The 17,342-nt window shown below is 36.6% G+C and overlaps 1 protein-coding gene across 1 annotated transcript in view; it reads left to right on the top strand.

The window, feature by feature from the left end:
• The window catches only part of EMB2410 (embryo defective 2410), a 279,730-nt gene extending 262,631 nt beyond the window's left edge, over positions 1-17,099 (top strand). The window contains exon 24 of the mRNA XM_089795541.1: positions 16,631-17,099. Within this exon, the coding sequence (XP_089651667.1) occupies positions 16,631-16,783 (153 nt within the window). The 3' untranslated portion in view covers positions 16,784-17,099. The remainder of the gene's footprint in view (positions 1-16,630) is intronic.
• The last annotated feature ends 243 nt before the right edge of the window (positions 17,100-17,342 follow it).

The raw sequence follows: 17,342 nt of genomic DNA, 5'->3' as shown, positions 1-17,342 counted from the left end.
AGACGGAATAGGGTGAGGGTTGAATCCCACCAAACCGCAAGAGCCAAATAGGGAAGATCTTTCACTTCTAAAATGGCGAACAATAGAGAATCCCAATAGGAATTTGCAGTATAGAGAAAATAATCCAAATTGCATGATTAAAGACTACCTACAAGCCGTGCTTAAATACCCGTTGGGAAACTTTCTAAGGGTGTACAAAGCCGACGGCGACACAAACTACGGAAACAAAAATAAAAACGGGTCCAAGATTTAAATGAATCGGCCCGTTGCAATAGTTTGATAAATGATTTATTTTATAACAGGAACATTACAGTCTTCCCGTCCCAAATTTTGCTTGTCCTTAAGCAAATGCAATGCCGGGTGCTGGAGAATGTGCTCGCCCTCCCATGTCGTGTCGTCCAATAGCATGTGTTTCCAATGCACCAAATATTCCTTCACAGTGCGGTTCCACAGAGTCTTCTCACGAACTTCAATGATCTCTGTCGATTCTAATATGAGCTTGCCTTCTTCATTGAGTGGTGGGAGGTCTACAGTTGCCGTGACAATCTACCCTACGGCCTTCTTCAAGCATGAAACATGAAAGATGTTATGAATACGGTTTCCCTCCATAAGTTCCAGCTCGTAAGCGACTTCACCAATGCGACAGATGATGCAATAGGGGCCATGAAAACGTGACTTCAATTTTTCTTTTCCCTTCTCCTTCAATGAAGATTGTCGATATGGCTGGAGCTTGAGATAAACCAAGTCTCCTACTTCGAAACTCCTCTCCATTTGGTGTCTGTTGGCATACATCTTTTGTTGATCCTGTGCAGGTTTTCCTTCAGGTGTCGTAGGATGTCCTATCTCTCCTAAAGCCAATCCTTCGCCCTCAATGCGCGATTGTCTCCAAATACTGTGTCGATGAAGGATAGGGGTTCGTACTCGTACAAAGCTTTGAATGGTGCCATCTCGATGGACATGTGATACGTGGTATTGTAGCAATATTCTCCCAAGCGTATCCACTTGACCCAAGCTCGTTGTTGTGTCGAGACGTAGTTTTGAAGTTAACGATCGAGCCACTTGTTCACAATCTCTGTTTGCCCATCTGTCTGAGGGTGGTAACTAGTACTTGGTGACAATTCTGTCCAGAAGATACTGATGAACCGCCCGTCCTGATCATTGACAATTTTTGAGGGTAACTCATGCAGACAAAAGACTTCTTTAAAGAACGGTTCAGCAACTTGTGCGGCCTAAAAATCTGAGGGGATGGTGAAGAAATGTGCATACTTTGTCAATTTGTCAACCACCACGAAAATACAGTCCTTTCCATTCACCTTGGGAAGCCTTGTTATGAAATCCATTGAGATACTTTCTCACTTATGTTCTAGAATTGGTAGAGGTTGCAGTAACCTGATAGGTAGAGTATGTTCGGATTTGTTCAGCTGGCAAACTGCACACTCCCTTACATAGTGCAACACGTCCCCTTTGAGTCCTTTCTATGAAAACCTCTCCCGGAGACTTATGTAAGTTTTGAGGAAACTTGGGATGTCCTGCCAAGGGTGAGTCGTATACTTCCTTCAAGATTTTCTGCTTTAATTTGGATTCTGGCACCAAAAATATCCGATTCTTATAGTAGATGATGTCATCCACCACTCTGTATTGATCATCCTGGGTGTTGCCATCCATTGTCTCACAGGCAAATGTGTTTTTGGAGTATTCTACCAATAGATGTGCCTTCCACTCACCTGAAATCTGGTTTAGTGAGCAGATGGCAGGTTTCCTAGACAAGGCATCTGCAACCACATTGTTCTTCCCTTTCACATATTCAATGTCAAAATCAAAAGCTTTAACCTTGCTTACCCATTTTTGTTGCCTTTCGTTCAAGTCCCGTTGCTCAAGAAAATATCTCAAACTGTTGTGATCCGTACGGACGACAAACTTGGCACCCACCAAATACTGCCAAAACTTGGTTAGTGCATGTACGATGGCCAACATTTCTTTATTGTAGATGGAATATAAGCGTTCCATTTGTGTAAGCTTCCTGTTCTCATAAGCTATGGGGTGTCTATCCTGCATTAGTACCGTGCCAATGCCTTCTGTAGAGACATCGCACTCTAGAATGAATGGTCAAGTGAAATCAAGTAATGCAAGTATAGGACAAGTGTTCATTGCCTCTTTCAATTTATTAAAAGTGAATTGTGCCTTTTCGTTCCCCTAGAAAGACCCCTTCTTTGTCAGATCCGTTAAGGGTGCGCTGAGCTGAGAGAAACCCTTCACGAATCTCTAATGATAACTGCACAGATCGAAAAATCCTCACAAATCTGTGAGTGATTTTGGGGGAGGCCAATCAAGGATAGCTTGAATCTTCTCTTGGTGCACTTGAACTCCGTATTTATTGACAACATGCCCTAGGTACAATATTTTTGTCTACCAAATTCACACTTGGATTGTTTGGCAAACAAGGACTCCTCCTCCATGATACTTAGGACTTCATTCAGATGCTTTAGGTGCTCTCCCCATGTCCTACTATAAATAAGAACACCATCAAAAAATATCAATGAGTACTTACGCAATTATTTGTTGAAGATGTCGTTCATGCATGACTGGAATGTAGTAGGTGCATTTGTCAATCTGAACGGCATGACTAGAAACTCATAATGTTTGTAGTGACAACAGAAGGCCGTCTTTTGTACGTCTTCGTCCCTCATGCAGATCTGATGGTATTTGGAACAAAGATTGATTTTTGAAAAATAGACTGCACCATACAATTCATCCAACAACTCATCTTTGAAATGAGATATCTAATCTTTATTGTTTTTTTGTTCAAGGCATGGTAGTTCACACATGCGCATCATCCCGTCGTCCTTTTTGACCAACACCACCGATGACACGAAAGAGCTAGAATTGGGACGGATCCATCCTTTCTCTAGCAATTCCTAAATTGTCTTTTTGATCTCATCTTTGAATTTCTTGGGATGGCATTACGGTGTGGTTATAACTGGCTTGGCTCCTGCTTCCAACTCGACAGTATGTTCAAATCCTCGATGAGGTGGTATGCCAGGAGGAATGTCAATGAAAACTTTATCATGTTTACTTAAAATATCCTGAAGTTCATCATCATGTGGAGGTGTCCGTTGTCCTTTTATAGGTTCTGCAGAGATTAAACAATGTGCAACCCCGCAACGTCATAACGCTAAAAAATTGCCTCCATCTGATGCACTGAAACTTCCTTCAGACCCTCATTTGCCATTCTGCGAAGAATAACCTTCTTTCCATTGACAAGAAAAGTGAAATCCATCCGTTTGAAGCTCTGAGTGTATTCTTCATGTGTCTCCATCCATTGTATGCCCAAAATAACTTCCATGTCATCAAGGTCCACTATGGAGAAATCCTCGGTCACTGTGTGATTCGCCATTGTGATAATTAGCTGAGGAACAAGGTGTGTGTAGGGTAGAAGAGTCCCTCTGGCAACCTTAACTAGAAATCCTGCGTGTGTCTCCATAGGTAGACCCCTTCGCTTCACCAGAGATGAGTTTATGAAATTTAGAGTAACTCCACTATCTAGCATCACCGTAACCCGTTGTCTTTGGAGGGTTCCCCGTACACAAAAAACTGTGCACCTCGGACTACTAGCTAGGGCAATGGTTCCTTCGCGCCGTACCAAAGCTGCAATTCTTGTTGTACGATTTAAATTGACCATGCTGGTGTTGTTGTGAGGTTAGTTGTCTTCAGCAGGCATTTCTTCCTGTTCGTCCTCATCATCGGACATGAACTCAATGTAATAGATCTTCCCTTTTCCGAGGCATCTATGGCCGGGCTCCCAAGGTCTCTTGCAATTGAAACATAGTTTCTTCTTTCGGAGTTCTTGTCTAGTAGCTTCGCCCAATGATGGCTTCCTGGGAGGAGGTTTATTTTCCATTGGAAATGCTGACAGTTTGGCATGTGAGTAACTTCGAGAGGATGACGTAGGTGATGATGGCATACTCTGTGCCTTAATGATAACCTCCGACAGGGTGGCAAGGTTGAACCCCTTTACCCAACCTTTCAGAGGTCTTGTCAATCCATCCATGATGAGTACTACCTGTCTTCTTTTGGAAGAGTCCACGACTAAAACAGAGAGTTTCTGAAATTCCGCAATGTACTGATCGACCAATCCAGTTTGCCTCAGCTGTGCCATATCTTTGAAATTGAGTTCTAGATTATTACCATTAAATCGATCTATCAATCTCTTAGTGAATTCTATGTAAGTATTTCTCTGATCATGCCCCAGTGTGATAGTGTTGTGATGCCACCATTTATGTGCGACTCCCTCCAGGTGCAATGCCGCAAATTTGATTGCTTCTTTTGGCATAGGATTCAACTAGAAGTAAGTATCGGCCTTCATTACCCATGCTTGCGCGAATATGAATCCGGATCCATCAAATGGAGACAGATTTACTTTACTCAACTTTCGTCTGAGATCATCGTTAAAATATCCTCTGTTTTTGTCTATCGAATATTTCATTCTCAAATCCATGTAATCTTTGTAGGATATATCTTCCTCAAAATTTGCATTCTTCCAATGTTCTCTTAGTTGTTCTTGCATCTCTTCAAAGGTTGGTTGTTTCCCTTTGTATTGTGCCTCCGTTTGTGAAGGAAAATTCGGCATGGAAGGTCAAGAGCATGTTGGATGAGGTTTTGATTTACCCAACGTTGAGTCTGCGTTGTGACCATTTTGTTCTCCAAATATTTTATTGTTTGCCAACTTCATGAGGGTCTCTTCCATGAGTTGCTATGTATCAGTGATTTGTGCTTGGTTCTTGGCAAGTTTCCTTAGTAGTGCTAGGAGTTCGGCAGCTGTTGGTTCCAGTTCGATAGCCATTTGATCAACGGAATGTGTCCTTCTCTTCCAGTTATAAGCTCTCATGCATTGTCCACGGGCTGGCAAGATCGTAGAGCTCTGATACCATTGTAATGTTCCAATGTCCTTTGACCCTTAGTAATAGAGCATATGCCTGAAGAATGTTCGAATCCGATTTACCATGTGCCATAGGGAAGGCTGTATGGTAGCTAGGAGTTTGTAAGGTATGTGGAAATGACCAAACTAGCTATACGCTGGAGGTAACTGGGCTATACAAGAATGTAATGTCCCCATTTTAGCAGTTGACCAAGTGTGTGTGCGTTAGCCTTGTTCTACATGGTCTCGAGGGCTAACGAAGGATTTAATGGGATCCTGGAGTGTTTTGGCCTAGTCATTTCCAGTTTGGGCCAAAACGAAGTTGATTTACTCAGTTTCAGGCATACTTACTATTTTTAGTAAGTCGGCAGGACATAGTGCAGGTCAATTTTGGTGATTGGATTCAATACTCCTCAGTGAGAGCTTTCCGATGAGCTATCACTCACATTATTTGAAGTCCGATTGCTAATACATTTTAATGCCTGAAGTTTTATTAAAGTAACGTCTAATTTAATTGTAAAATATTAAAGTGTTACTTTAATATTTATTTTATGGTGATGTGTACCCAAGGGAGACATAAGGGGTATTTTAATATATGTTTTATATATTACACATCTTTTATCCCACATTGCCCATATGAGTTGAGCGGACCCTTGGGAATAGAATAAAGGGAAGCATTTGTGGCTTCATTAGACAGGTTGAATATGAGAAGAAATTGGTGTGTGAGTTGCAGCTCCGTTCTTGGCATTTGAGGATGTTTATTCTCTCTTGTAACATTCTAGACGTCATTCCCTTGGAGTTTGGCCTTTGGAATTCTTTGTTATCGGTTTCATTATTAGGCAGTTTAGTTGCATTTCCGGCTATAGGCGGATTTGGTATTTTGCTCATATCTTCTTCACTACTTGTCCGACGCTTATGCCGCTTTGAGAGAATGATATTACGAAGGTAGTGGACTGATTGAAGGACAAAGTACTGTAGCAGCAAGTTCGAAAGCATGTGCTGGAGTATTTTGTTAATAATGCTGGAGTAATTAGTGAGTTGATAAATCTGCCATGTATTTGGTTTTATGAATTCTGAAAATAACATTTATTTGGCTGTAGTTCATTTCCACTTTGCATATTATTGTAGTTTCTTCCTTGTTTATGTTGTATGATACCAATTCCATGCACAAACACAACAAACAAATAAACGTTTGATTTCTAGAGTTATAAGGGGTTTAAAACATTAAACGGAGAAATAAGATGTTGAATGCAAACTGTTTGACATAATTCCTTTCAACAATTTGGTTTAGTTTTTGGGACATTCAGGGGTGCTCATTACAAAGAGGCATAAGGGATGTACGACAACAATTCTTACATCCCAATTTTAAAATACTCCTTTGTAATGTTCGTTGCAATTTCAAGTTCATCGAGGACGATGAACCACAAGGGAAATGGTATGTTACATTCCAATTTTTGACCTAATTTGAAATTTAGGCGTTGAGGTTTGCATGAAGTCAGTTGGCAGTTTAATTTGTTATAATCTAGCAAAATGGTAAGATGGTTAGTCATTATGATTTTAGGTTAAGATGACATGTTAGTTGATCGTTAATCACGAATTCATGGAATTAAGATGAAGGTTAACTGTTATGATTATTAAATTTAATTACGAAGAAATTCTTTGCAGGAAGCATGTCGAAGGGGTGGAAGTATTGTCAAAAAATTATTAAGCAGGGCATCATCAATCTTTTGGTAGATGGGTAGAGGACCTAGCGATTTGGAGCAGGATACATATGTGGAATCGCATGAGTTATTTAAATAAATAATTTAATTAAAATAATTGAGTTAAAATATAAAATGTATTTTAAAAGATTTTAATTTATCTTTCGTCATATTATTTTTAATAATAATTTATATTTAATAAATAAAATGATTTGGCACCATTATAATTTAATAATTAATAAGTAATGTTAAGATTAAAATAATGTTCAAATTTTAATAATAATGGAATTATTATCGTCCAACTTTATTCTTTCTTTTTAATATCCTTGCTTTTAATATTTAGCATGATTAATCGATTAATATTTTGGCAATTTGAATTGTTTTACAATCTTTTTCCAACCTTTATATTTTATCTTTTAATTTGATTTATGATGTATTCGAATGGCCATCTTGGAATTCGGATAGTTTTAATCTTGAACCCTCGGAAGCCAAGAAGTTACGTCTTCTCATATATTAATTGAAGTTGTGAGTGAGAGGAGAGATCTTTTTTGTAACTCTCGATTTTTTTTAAGGATTGGTTTTCATTATCTAACCCCGACTTCTTTTCTCTGCGTGGTGCGTGTGCAGAATATATATATATATATATATATAAATTTGATGAAATTGCATTATCAACGTTGGGAAAAGTGGATGTATTATGTATTTCTCTGCAATATATCTATTCTTCCACAAGACGAGGCACCCTTCTACTAGTCCATGTTCTGTATTATGTGCATCACGACCACAACAATCTTATGCCAAATATCCTTGCAGTCGGATATGGTTTTCATTTGTATAGACTCACGTGTAGACTACCGCCGTGGTTAGGATTGACTACTAACTTGACTACACATCTCCTTCTGTTGCAGGCTTAAGTGCGTACAAGTCATGCTACTGTGTTTTCCTTTATCATTTTACTTACGATTCTAAGTTGATCCTGATCTCTATCTAACGATTCATTCTGAGAGAAATTTAGTATATGTTTGCTTATGTGCTACTTCAAATATTAATTGCATAGCTGAATACAACGCAATCTTTGGCAACACATAAAAGGATCGAATCATTGTCATCTTGTCGGGTTGATATTACTAATATATATACATTTTTTTAAAAGCCATTGAACCACGATTTCAATATAATCAAGCCTCTGTGTTTGCTGTAGAAGTTAACCGACTACTAGCCTCTAAGTGCAACATGTTTATCCTGGTAGAATCACAGACTTCAACAAGGAATATAAGCCAAAGATACGTTGTGGGCAATGTTTGATTGTAAATGAACTTTTTACATAGCAAAGTAGATGTTGTCCCAACCATTATTAAAAATATAAGCACAATGTGTATGTACATTTATCGCTACGTTGATGATTTGTTGATACTATAGATTTGATTGTCTTTCTAATTTTGCCTTGCTCAAGGTAAGTGATAGCCAGGTAATCATAGTATGAATCCATAGATCATTAAGCCGAAGGCTATTAGAGTTAAACATTCAATTCTAGAATCTTAAAAGAACATAATCATGTAATCACAGAATGTGAAATGATGATTGTATGTAATCTTCTTGAATAATTGATAGAGTCGTTTGCTCTGAGAATTCCAAATACTTGGGACTCACCTAACTGTGTAGCCAAGAAGATGGGTGATGAGGTGTGAGAAAGGAATCATCAATAATATGAACCAGTATCAGTTATGACATTTCAATATTTATCATTTAATATGAATTAATTAATAGCTCATGCATATTCCTGTTATTGTGATCTCCTGCTGCCAAGTCGTATGGCGTGTTATATACCATGATGCCCAGTGGATGGCAAGATGTCCTCTGTCAATTTTGGGTAGGGAGGGCCTTTCTCATTAGAGATCATGTGGTGATATGTTGTGGTTCGAGGTTGGGTGGTTAAGCCCTTGACAATGTTTCACCTCTCTCAAGATGTCGGACATGCGTCAGACAGAAATAAGCCATGCATTCAATTGTTTATTGGACATAAGTATTTTTATTTATATTTATGAGGAGGTAAGATTAAATTGAATTATTTCATTGTTACCATCATTTTACTTTCATATATATAAATAATCAATATAAGTATATTTTCTAATCTTGAGTTACTGTCACAGTTAAGTAATTGGAAGGAAAGGAATCCGAAGCCCTAGTTGATTGAGGTACAACTGGAACCCTACATGATACAGCGGTATTGGAAGCCCTAATTGAATCCGTGATAGCAGAAGCCCTAATTTGAATTCGTGGTAGCAAAAGCCCTATTTGAATCAATGGTATTGGAAACTTTATTTGAATCGGTGGTATTATAAGCCCTATTTGTAATAGTAGTATCAAAAGCCCTAAATGAACCGATGGTAAACGATGCCCCATTTGATACAATGGTATGTGATGCCCTAATTATTAATTTGGTGGTATTTAACATATTTTAAAAACTCGATATTAGCAATGTCTTGGCCGACCCAAAATTTTTGAAAAACTCAGAATCGGCAAAAACTTGGCAAAAAATTCGGCAATAAATCAACACTTCTATCGAACATTTGAAAATATAAAATTTCTTAAAATATTCTTAAAAATGCATACATACATCAAATTTGTAAAATATATAATAATTTGAAAATTAAGATATATACCATATATCATTTAAAGTTCAAACCAATATTATAGTTTTAGAAAATAGATTTACAAAATAACAAACAATAAAATAAATACTAAAACCTATATAGGTTTTAATTAAAAATAAATAAAATTAAGTTTTAAAGTTTTTAAATTTAAACAATGAAACATTACAAAGTTTAATTTTAAATATAGTTTTTAATTAAAAATAAATAAAATTAAGTTTTAAAGTTTTAAAGTTTAAACAATGAAACATTACAAAATTTAATTTTAAATAAATATATAAAAAAAAATTAAAAGAAAATAAAAAAAACATACCTAGTTTGAAGTCGATGCAGGTTGGGAGTTGATGGTGGCTGGAAGTGGATGCCAAATATTGTGAATGGTGAATACAAAGAAAGTCAAAGGAAAACATGGAAGGCAGGGAATCACGTTTTTAATCCAAATTTGTTGCAGATGTAGGGAGCCGTGTTGTCCTCGAATGGAAGGAGCCACAAAGAGCCACTGAAAACAAAGAGCCGCTGTAAAAGTCTAAACGATGTGTGCCTTAGGATAAGTAGAAATAGAAAAAACAAAACCTAACACACAAGCATTGATGACCGACGACTTTTAACCGATTTTTTGCAATATATTCTGATAATTTTGCCATGGGTTTTTCCTTTATTTTGCTACCAATATATGGTGCAATATATTCGGCCTATAAAGTGGACCATAAAATACCGCGAGTCTGGTGATATATTGCCGATATTTTAAACTATGGTATTTAATTGTAATTATCATTTGATTTTGAGATAGCAGTTTTTAGATGATAGTCATCATGTGATATTGTTAAATTGGTATTGTGGACTAACCTAGGTGGTTGCAGAAGCATTTGTAGTTTTGATTTCGATCTCAGTTTTCCAAGGTATGTGGTTTTAATTACTGTGGTAATTTCATTTGATGGTGTTTTTAGGTTTTTAGTTTAGAAATTTTGTCTAACTGATTTTTGACGATAAATATTAACCACATGAACCTGAATGAAATAACTGTCTTCCTTTGAAACGAAGTAGTAACTGTATTCTTTGAGTATGTTGGATGTTAATTTAGACCCAAGAAATCAGGATGTTACAGCAATGAGGGTCCGTATGGTGACTATGATGGTCGTACGGTGACTATGAGGGTCGTACAGTTGGGTAAAGATAGCCTATGCACGACACACAAACATGCCTGCTGCTGTACGGTGTCCAAGGAGGCCATACGACTGGACTAGGAGGCTGTACGGTTCTGTATGAAGGTCGTACGACTGAACTGGGAGGCTGTACGGTAGACAAAGAGCAAGCCATACAATGAAGGATGGATAATATGGATGGACAGAGGGTTGAGGGGCTGTATGGTCAAGGACTGATTAGTACGGAAAATGACAAGAGGTCACGGGATACAATCTTGTTCATACACAAAACACAATAGATCTTGATAAAATCCACACAATAATAGAGACTTGAATGTGAATAATAATTGCTAAAAGATGTTGCTCCAATTTGCCAGATCTAAGAGAAGTATTATAGGAGATGGAATAGGGTGAGGGTTGAATCCCACTGAAACTGCAAGAGCCAAATAGGGAAGATCTTTCACTTCTGAAATGGCAAACAACAGAGAATACCAACAGGAATTTGCAGTACAGAGAAAATAATTCAAATTGCATAATTAAAGTCTACCTACAAGCCGTGCTTAAATACCCGTCAAGAAACTTTTTGAAAGTGTACAAAGATAGCCGACGGCAACACAAACTACGGAAACAAAAATAAAAATGGGTTCGAGATACATTAAATCAGTCGGCCCGTTACAATAGTTTGATAAATGATTTATTTTATAACGGGAACATTACAATGTCTTTCTGGTCTGAAGCATCCAACACAACAATCTATATTTAGAATAGATGTCCTCACTCACATTTGGACAATAAGACTCCAGAAGAAGCATTTTTGGGAAAGAAACCTGACATCAGTCACTTAAGGATATTTGGATGTCCTGTATATGTGCATGTACCTAAGGAGAAAAGGACTAAGTTAGAACCTTCTGGAAGAAAGGGTATTCTCATTGGTTTTAGTTAAATGGTAAAAGGATACAAAGTTTAATTCCTAGACAGAAACAAATAGAACTAAGCAGAGATGTTATCTTTGGTGAAGACATTGCTTTCAGAAGAGTCAAAACCACCGATGAACTAGATACATTCAATGTATCTCCAGAAGAGACTCCTGCTCCTGAGATTCAGAGGGAGTTTCCTAAAGAGACTACAACTGAAACTGAAATCCTTCTAGAGACTCAAGAAGAGAGTCTTGATCACTCTAAAAGGCCACTTTGGGCAAGGAAAATAATACAGAAGGAGATAGATATGCAGCCCCTTTAGGAACCTTCTGAGAAAGCAAGAGACCTAGAAAATTGACATATAATGCTTTCATATGTGAGAGCTTGAATCCTGAACCTTCTAGCACTTCTGAAGCACTTAAACATCAAGCTTGGAAAGACACCATGGTGGAAGAATACCGGTCTACACTAAAAAATGATGTTTGGGACATAGTTCTGAGACCCAAGGAAAAATTTGTTGTGTCTTCAAAATGGCTCTTCAAAGTCAAGTATGCTGCAGATGGCAGCATTGAAAAACATAAAGCTTGTTCTATGGCTAGAGGTTTTTCTCAAAAGGAAGGAATTGATTTTGAAGAGACTCTTGCACTAGTTGCTAGGTACACTTCTGTTAGAGCTGTAGTAGCCATTGCAATAGCCAAAGGTTGGAAAATCCATCAAATGGATGTAAAAATTGCTTTTATTAATGGAAAGATAGAGGAAGAAGTATACCTGGAACAGCCAGAACGATTTGTAACTCATGATGCTGCTTCTTATGTGTGTGAATTGAAGGCTCTATATGGAGTTAAACAGGTTCCCCGAGCTTGGTATGAAAGGATTGACAAATACCTCTTAGTTCTTGGATTCATCAAGAACATGGTTGATCCAAATCTCTACTTCAAAGTAACTAAAGCTGATATGTTAATTCTAATTCTTTATGTTGATGATCTTTTGATTATAGGGGAAGAACACCTTATTGATCAATGTAAGAAAGATTTGGCTTCTGAATTCGAAATGAAGGATTTAGGAATTCTCCATTACTTCCTTGGTTTGGAAGCACGTCAGAAGTCTGGTAATATTTTTCTACATCAAAAGAAGTACACTATTGACATTTTGAAAAGATTTGGAATGTGGGATTGTCGACCCATGTCTACACCTATGGAAACCAATCTTTACAAGCTAAAGAAAGCAAGTGCTGAATCTAGACTAGTTGATCCCACCTTATACAGACAGATAATTGGGTTGTTGATGTATATTGTAAATACTCGACCTGATATCTGCTATGCAGTGAATGCATTAATTCAATTCATGTGTGAACCTCATGAGATTCATCTTGTAGCTTTGAAGCACGTACTGAAGTATCTTCAATGTATTATTGGATATGAACTTAAATATGAGAATTCCAACTTGGAATTACATGGATATACTAATTCTGATTGGGTCGGAAGCGTAAAGGACCATAAAAGCACATCATGATGTTGCTTCAGTTTAGGATCGGCGATGATATCCTGGATATGTAGAAAGCAAGCTTCTGTTGCTCAAAGTTTTACTGAGGTAGAGTATATTATAGCAGCGATGGGAGCTCGAGAAGCAGTGTGGCTTCGGAAGTTGCTTTCAAACTTTTTTGATGAACCTTTGAAACCTACTAGGATTCATTGTGATAATCAAAGTTGTGTTAAGTTATCTGTGAATCCGGTATTTCATGATAGATCCAAGCATATAGAGATTCCTTACCACTATGTGAGAGACATGGTCGAAAGAAGACCTATTCAATTAGAATATATTAATACAAGTGATCAAATTGCTGACATTCTCACCAAGACTCTCCCTAAAGTGAATGTTGATCATTTTAGAAAGAAACTTGGCTTGATTGAAATGTAAGTTTATGAGATTGAGTCTCAACCTTGTAAAATTTTTTTAATTAAATAAAGATGTTTAAAGTGTAAACTCTTTCATCATATGTGTGACCCTATGACTCGTGGGCCTACCCTATGTTCATTATTTAAGGAGATAATCTTTTATAATGGAATATTGATTTTGATAATATAAGGTGACGACTTCATTGTTATTAGATTACTATGATGATGAATATCATGCAACTTGATATTCAAGGAAAGATCATGTTAGTTAAAAGAGCATGTTGATGGATATCATGTGACTTGATATCTGTTGAAGATATATATGTTCAAATTCATGGTGGATATTATGTGACTTAATATCCATGGATATACCATGAACTGGTATGGTGTATATCATGTGACTTGATATATTTATACTCACCATTATTGATACGAATATCATGAGACTTGATTTTCTTATATATATCTTGAGGATATTGCTTCTTATAATGAGAATATTCATATGCACTTTGTCTTCCTTAGCTAAGAGGGAGTGTTGAGGCAAATAGCTTTGGTTCAAAAAATTGCACTGATCTCATGAGACCATACTCATGTATATATACATGTCGATATGTAGAATATTGATATGTATATGTACATGAATATCGTCTGAAAATTTTAACGGAGATCCCAGCATTCAGAACTGCCGATGCATGTTATTATTGAAGTAATATCTCAGATTTGAATTCTGAAAACAATCATATTTATACTGATTGTTATCAATTGCAAATAGACTTAGTTAAAGTCTTAAATGGAATTAGTTCTTGTTATGACTAATCATCGGGTGTGACCATTCCACCAGTTAGGCACATTAGTGAATGGACATGTCTCTAAATGGAGACATGCCCATTCACCCATGGACCCATCCACATCATATATAATGTATATGCCGCCCAATATTACAACATAGTAATTCATTAATGTGTGCAGGCCGAAGGCATCTCAGATGTTGATCTTGAATAATATTTATCATCATTTTGCATTGAATTTTTATAACTTGTTGAAGATAATAGGGATTTATGACACCAAAATAGAAGATATAATATGGCTCAATTGCAAATGCTAATTACAAATTATACAGAGATATTAATTTCCAACTCTCAGCAACAAGAATTCATCCTGTAGAAACAGTAAATACAGTGAGGAAGACACTCGAAAGTTTAGATTGAATAATTAATTCAATTCAATATACCTCAGCAATGAATTGAATGTAAATTCTAGACTCAAAATGCAATTCCAATTTGCTATACAACAACAGCAAATGGGCTCCTAGATCACGACGGATCAGTCGTCAAGAAGAACACTCAAACTTAAAAACCCTCACAAGAAAAATTTCAAAAAGCAATATACAAGAGATGATCTATTTGCTTCATGAAGTCCTCTTTTTATCATGCTGCTTGGCTTCACTCGTACACCTTTCTTAAAGTGGCTTCATCAATACACCTTTTAATTAGAAGCTTCCATCTGATTCTTTCAAATAAATAATTTTCTAACGCATGGCTTCATGAAAACACTTTTCACTTAAGAGGCTTCAACTTCACAACACCAAATTATAACATAAAATAACATAAAGTGCTTTTATAATAATGTCATTAATAATTTAATAATAATTTGGCCACAAAAAATAATAAAACCCAAAATACTTATCTTTTAAATATGTCATTTGAAATAGGTTTCACACCTATTATTTCCCCATGTGACCAAATGCACCTTCCTAAAATAGAAAGGGTCCCTCTCAATCATCACCCAGCTTGCCATAAATAGCAAGGGTATGAAACTATGCTCAAACGAAGTCCAATCTGGGTCAAGCAAAGACCAAACCGGAACATACTGAATTGTGAAGAAGACAAGATCCTCCCATAGTCAAGCTTTTTTCTTAAAAGACCCTCTATCTACAATAATTGGCCTACGAGGATCACAATAATAAGCTAATCTCTCAATCTTTGATGTTGGCAAAAATGGGGACATTACAGCATTCGAGGAGTGCAACACTCACAAGTTAAAGAGACTCCTAAAGATTTCCTTGAATAATCAACAATGACCTTTAGTTAAGAACTAAACCAAAATTGCAAAGACAAATATGGAGGATGTGCCCTAACAAGAACCATAGAAACAAAATTAAGCAGAGGATCAACAAAGAGATATCGTGGCTTCCAACACAAGACGTAATCATCATAGAACCAATTGCCATGATTGGTGAAATAAATTTTGGCCACTCCCTAGTCCACGTGTATCAATGAAGAATCCTTGTGCATAAGGCATAATATCAACTCTCGCCTTCCCCATCTGTTTTTAAGGCTTCCGAGATCACTCATGTGAAGTTTTTAATTTTGCCTAGAAAGCATTAAATTTGCCAATTAGTGCATGGGATTTTAAATCTTTTTCTCAACTATCATGTCCTTAAACTGAATCAAATTAACGCTTAAGGTGTGCTTTTTACCTTTTCCTGCAAACTACCCTTCTTTACAAAAGACCTTCCTGCAAGTCCTTTACTTGCATTATATTTCTAAGAGTATTAGGATCAAAGATAGCTTCCTTCCTTTTAAATCAACACAACTCATCCTTAAAATATGAGCCTGTTTTCTTAACACTAAGTGCAACTTAAAGCCGAGAAAAGTTAGTAGCCCCATAAATATATTTTATGGAAGACTGGGCCTTTAGAAATCTTGAAGGGGGGCCTAATTAATTATATAAGATTTTCCTGCAAAGGAGCAGCAATGCCATTTACCATAAAAGACTGAGTTTGGCAAAGAATTAGATTCTCATCTCCAACCTAAACACCAGACAATGGCTAAATATGAAGATTGTATTCTTGGAGACCTCAGAATCAGATTGATTACTTTTGAACAGGACACTGGGATGAATTCAGTCATTTTCCATGGCAAAAGTCTGATTGTAAGGTCAACACATTTTCCTACTCAGAGAGCAATGGGGAAAATCTATCCATTGTGAAGCTCTTAAATGCACCTTGTAAAACCTCCAGCTTCAAATCAAGAAACTGGATTGTTGGCAGTCAACGATGGGGTCTCTACCAGAGAGATGATCTGTTGCTTGGAAGCTTTGTTATCATATGTAGCTGCTAAACAAAAATTCATGTAATTTTAGGGGCTAAGTATCCCTATAGTGACTATTGATCCAAATTGAAGATACGAGTCTAAACTTGAGTCAAGAATGCGGATCAATTCTCAAAAAATACAGTAGTACAAGGCCCATAACTATTTACTCTGAATTATGGGAACTGGTACTTCTATGATTAGTTTATGATATTAATATTTTGAGGCTAATTAGCCATAAAATTATGATATAATTTCGTGTTTAAAAATGATTTGTTAAAACTACACATTACATTATCAAATATTTTGTATTTGCAGGCATCTGTTGTAAGACAGCTCAAGGAGTCAGAAATGGCCACACAATGGACACTTCTATACCAGCTTACCAGCAGGTTGAGGATTCTTTTTCAGTCCACCCCTCCTACAGGAAACCGATTGCTCTTTCAATACACTGCAACATCGCAGAATTGATATTCAAGTTAAACTGGATCTATTAAGGCAGCTTCATTCAATGGCAATGTGCCTGCTAAAGTAAATACAAGTTCTTGTTTCTTCTTCTTATCTATATCATATTGTAATTATTGTGAACATGATGGCTTTACAACAGCTCGTATGGTAGTCATGTGCATGTAACCTTCCATTATTTTTTTGAAAGCTCAAAACTGAGCATTCATTCATGTAACATATGTAAGTATGCTATCAAAAGAAAGGTGTATTCCAAATTCTGCCATTAGCACCTAAAGAAATGCTCTATCATTATCAATGAAATTGCTTGTACCTTGCAAAAGTTTGTTGCAGTATTATGATATTGTTTTTTTCTTCAAATGCAAATAAGCTTTGTTTAGCTCAATTTGCTGAGTACCATTTTTTAATTTGTTGGTTCTTTCTACGTGTTCTCTTCACTAAGAACAAGAATTAAAAAAACTTAGTTTCAGTGCTTCAGAATAGCATGATAATTGATGGACCTGACTATTTTTTGTTGGAGAGGGTTTTATGTCAAAGTCCAAATAATTTTTACAACCCAATTGAG

The sequence above is a fragment of the Cupressus sempervirens genome, chromosome 8, assembly GCF_028749045.1.
Source record: "Cupressus sempervirens isolate cs-2001-9-10 chromosome 8, ASM2874904v1, whole genome shotgun sequence".
NCBI lineage: Eukaryota > Viridiplantae > Streptophyta > Pinopsida > Cupressales > Cupressaceae > Cupressus > Cupressus sempervirens.
This window is presented reverse-complemented; position numbering and strand designations above follow the sequence as displayed.